We start from the raw sequence: 646 nt of genomic DNA on the forward strand, positions 1-646 counted from the left end.
CAGCAGCAGCAGCAGGAGGAACAGCAACAGAAGCAGCAACAGCAGCAGACACGGCAACAACAGCAGAAAAAGGAGAGGCAGCAGCAGAAGCACCGCTGCAGCCGCTGCTGCGGCTCAGTATGTATGATCTCTGGTCCTTATCTAAGAAGCACCTGCAGCGTCTGCTGCTGCGTAAAAGGGAGGGGGGCCCCCGGGGGCCCCCCGCAACCCAAGGTGATGATTCCTCTGCTTCTGCTGCTGCGCGAGCTGCTGCAGCAAACGCAGCATCAGCAGCAGCAGCTCCTGATGTATGTATTGCTGTATGGAGAGAAGGAGAAGATGCTGCTGCAGCACGTGCAGCAGCAGAGGGCCTCATAGAGGACGCTCTAAAGGATGTAGGTGGTAAGGGGGGCCCCCGTGGTTCTGCTGCTGCTGCTGCACGGCAGCAGCAGCAGCGCAGCAAAGCTGCAGATACACCCGAAGACGATGCAGCAGATGCATGCCGCAACCTCGTCGCCTTTGTGGAGCTCTCAAGGCCCCCCAGGGAAGCTTTCATTCAGCGGTAAGAGTACATCTCCTCTATGCTGCTGCTTTTGGTGCTGCTGCTGCTGCTGCTGCTGCTTCTGTTGCTTCTGCTGCTGCTGCTGCTGCTGCTGCTGTTGCTGCT

At 58.7% G+C, this 646-nt stretch overlaps 2 protein-coding genes across 2 annotated transcripts in view; one reads left to right on the forward strand and one right to left on the reverse strand.

Annotated features, from left to right (window-relative positions):
* Nucleotides 1-545, forward strand: part of EMH_0010310 (uncharacterized protein) — a gene marked incomplete at both ends in the record, with an annotated part of 3,919 nt that extends 3,374 nt beyond the window's left edge. Inside the window, one exon of the mRNA XM_013498912.1 lies at nucleotides 1-545. Coding sequence (XP_013354366.1) covers nucleotides 1-545 — 545 coding nt within the window.
* A 13-nt stretch (nucleotides 546-558) lies between these two features.
* EMH_0010320 (uncharacterized protein) overlaps nucleotides 559-646 on the reverse strand; it is a gene marked incomplete at both ends in the record, with an annotated part of 606 nt that continues 518 nt past the window's right edge. The window contains one exon of the mRNA XM_013498913.1: nucleotides 559-644. Coding sequence (XP_013354367.1) covers nucleotides 559-644 — 86 coding nt within the window. The remainder of the gene's footprint in view (nucleotides 645-646) is intronic.

The sequence above is a fragment of the Eimeria mitis genome, genomic scaffold (genome assembly GCF_000499745.2).
Source record: "Eimeria mitis Houghton genomic scaffold, Emh_scaff382, whole genome shotgun sequence".
Taxonomy (NCBI): Eukaryota; Apicomplexa; class Conoidasida; order Eucoccidiorida; family Eimeriidae; genus Eimeria; species Eimeria mitis.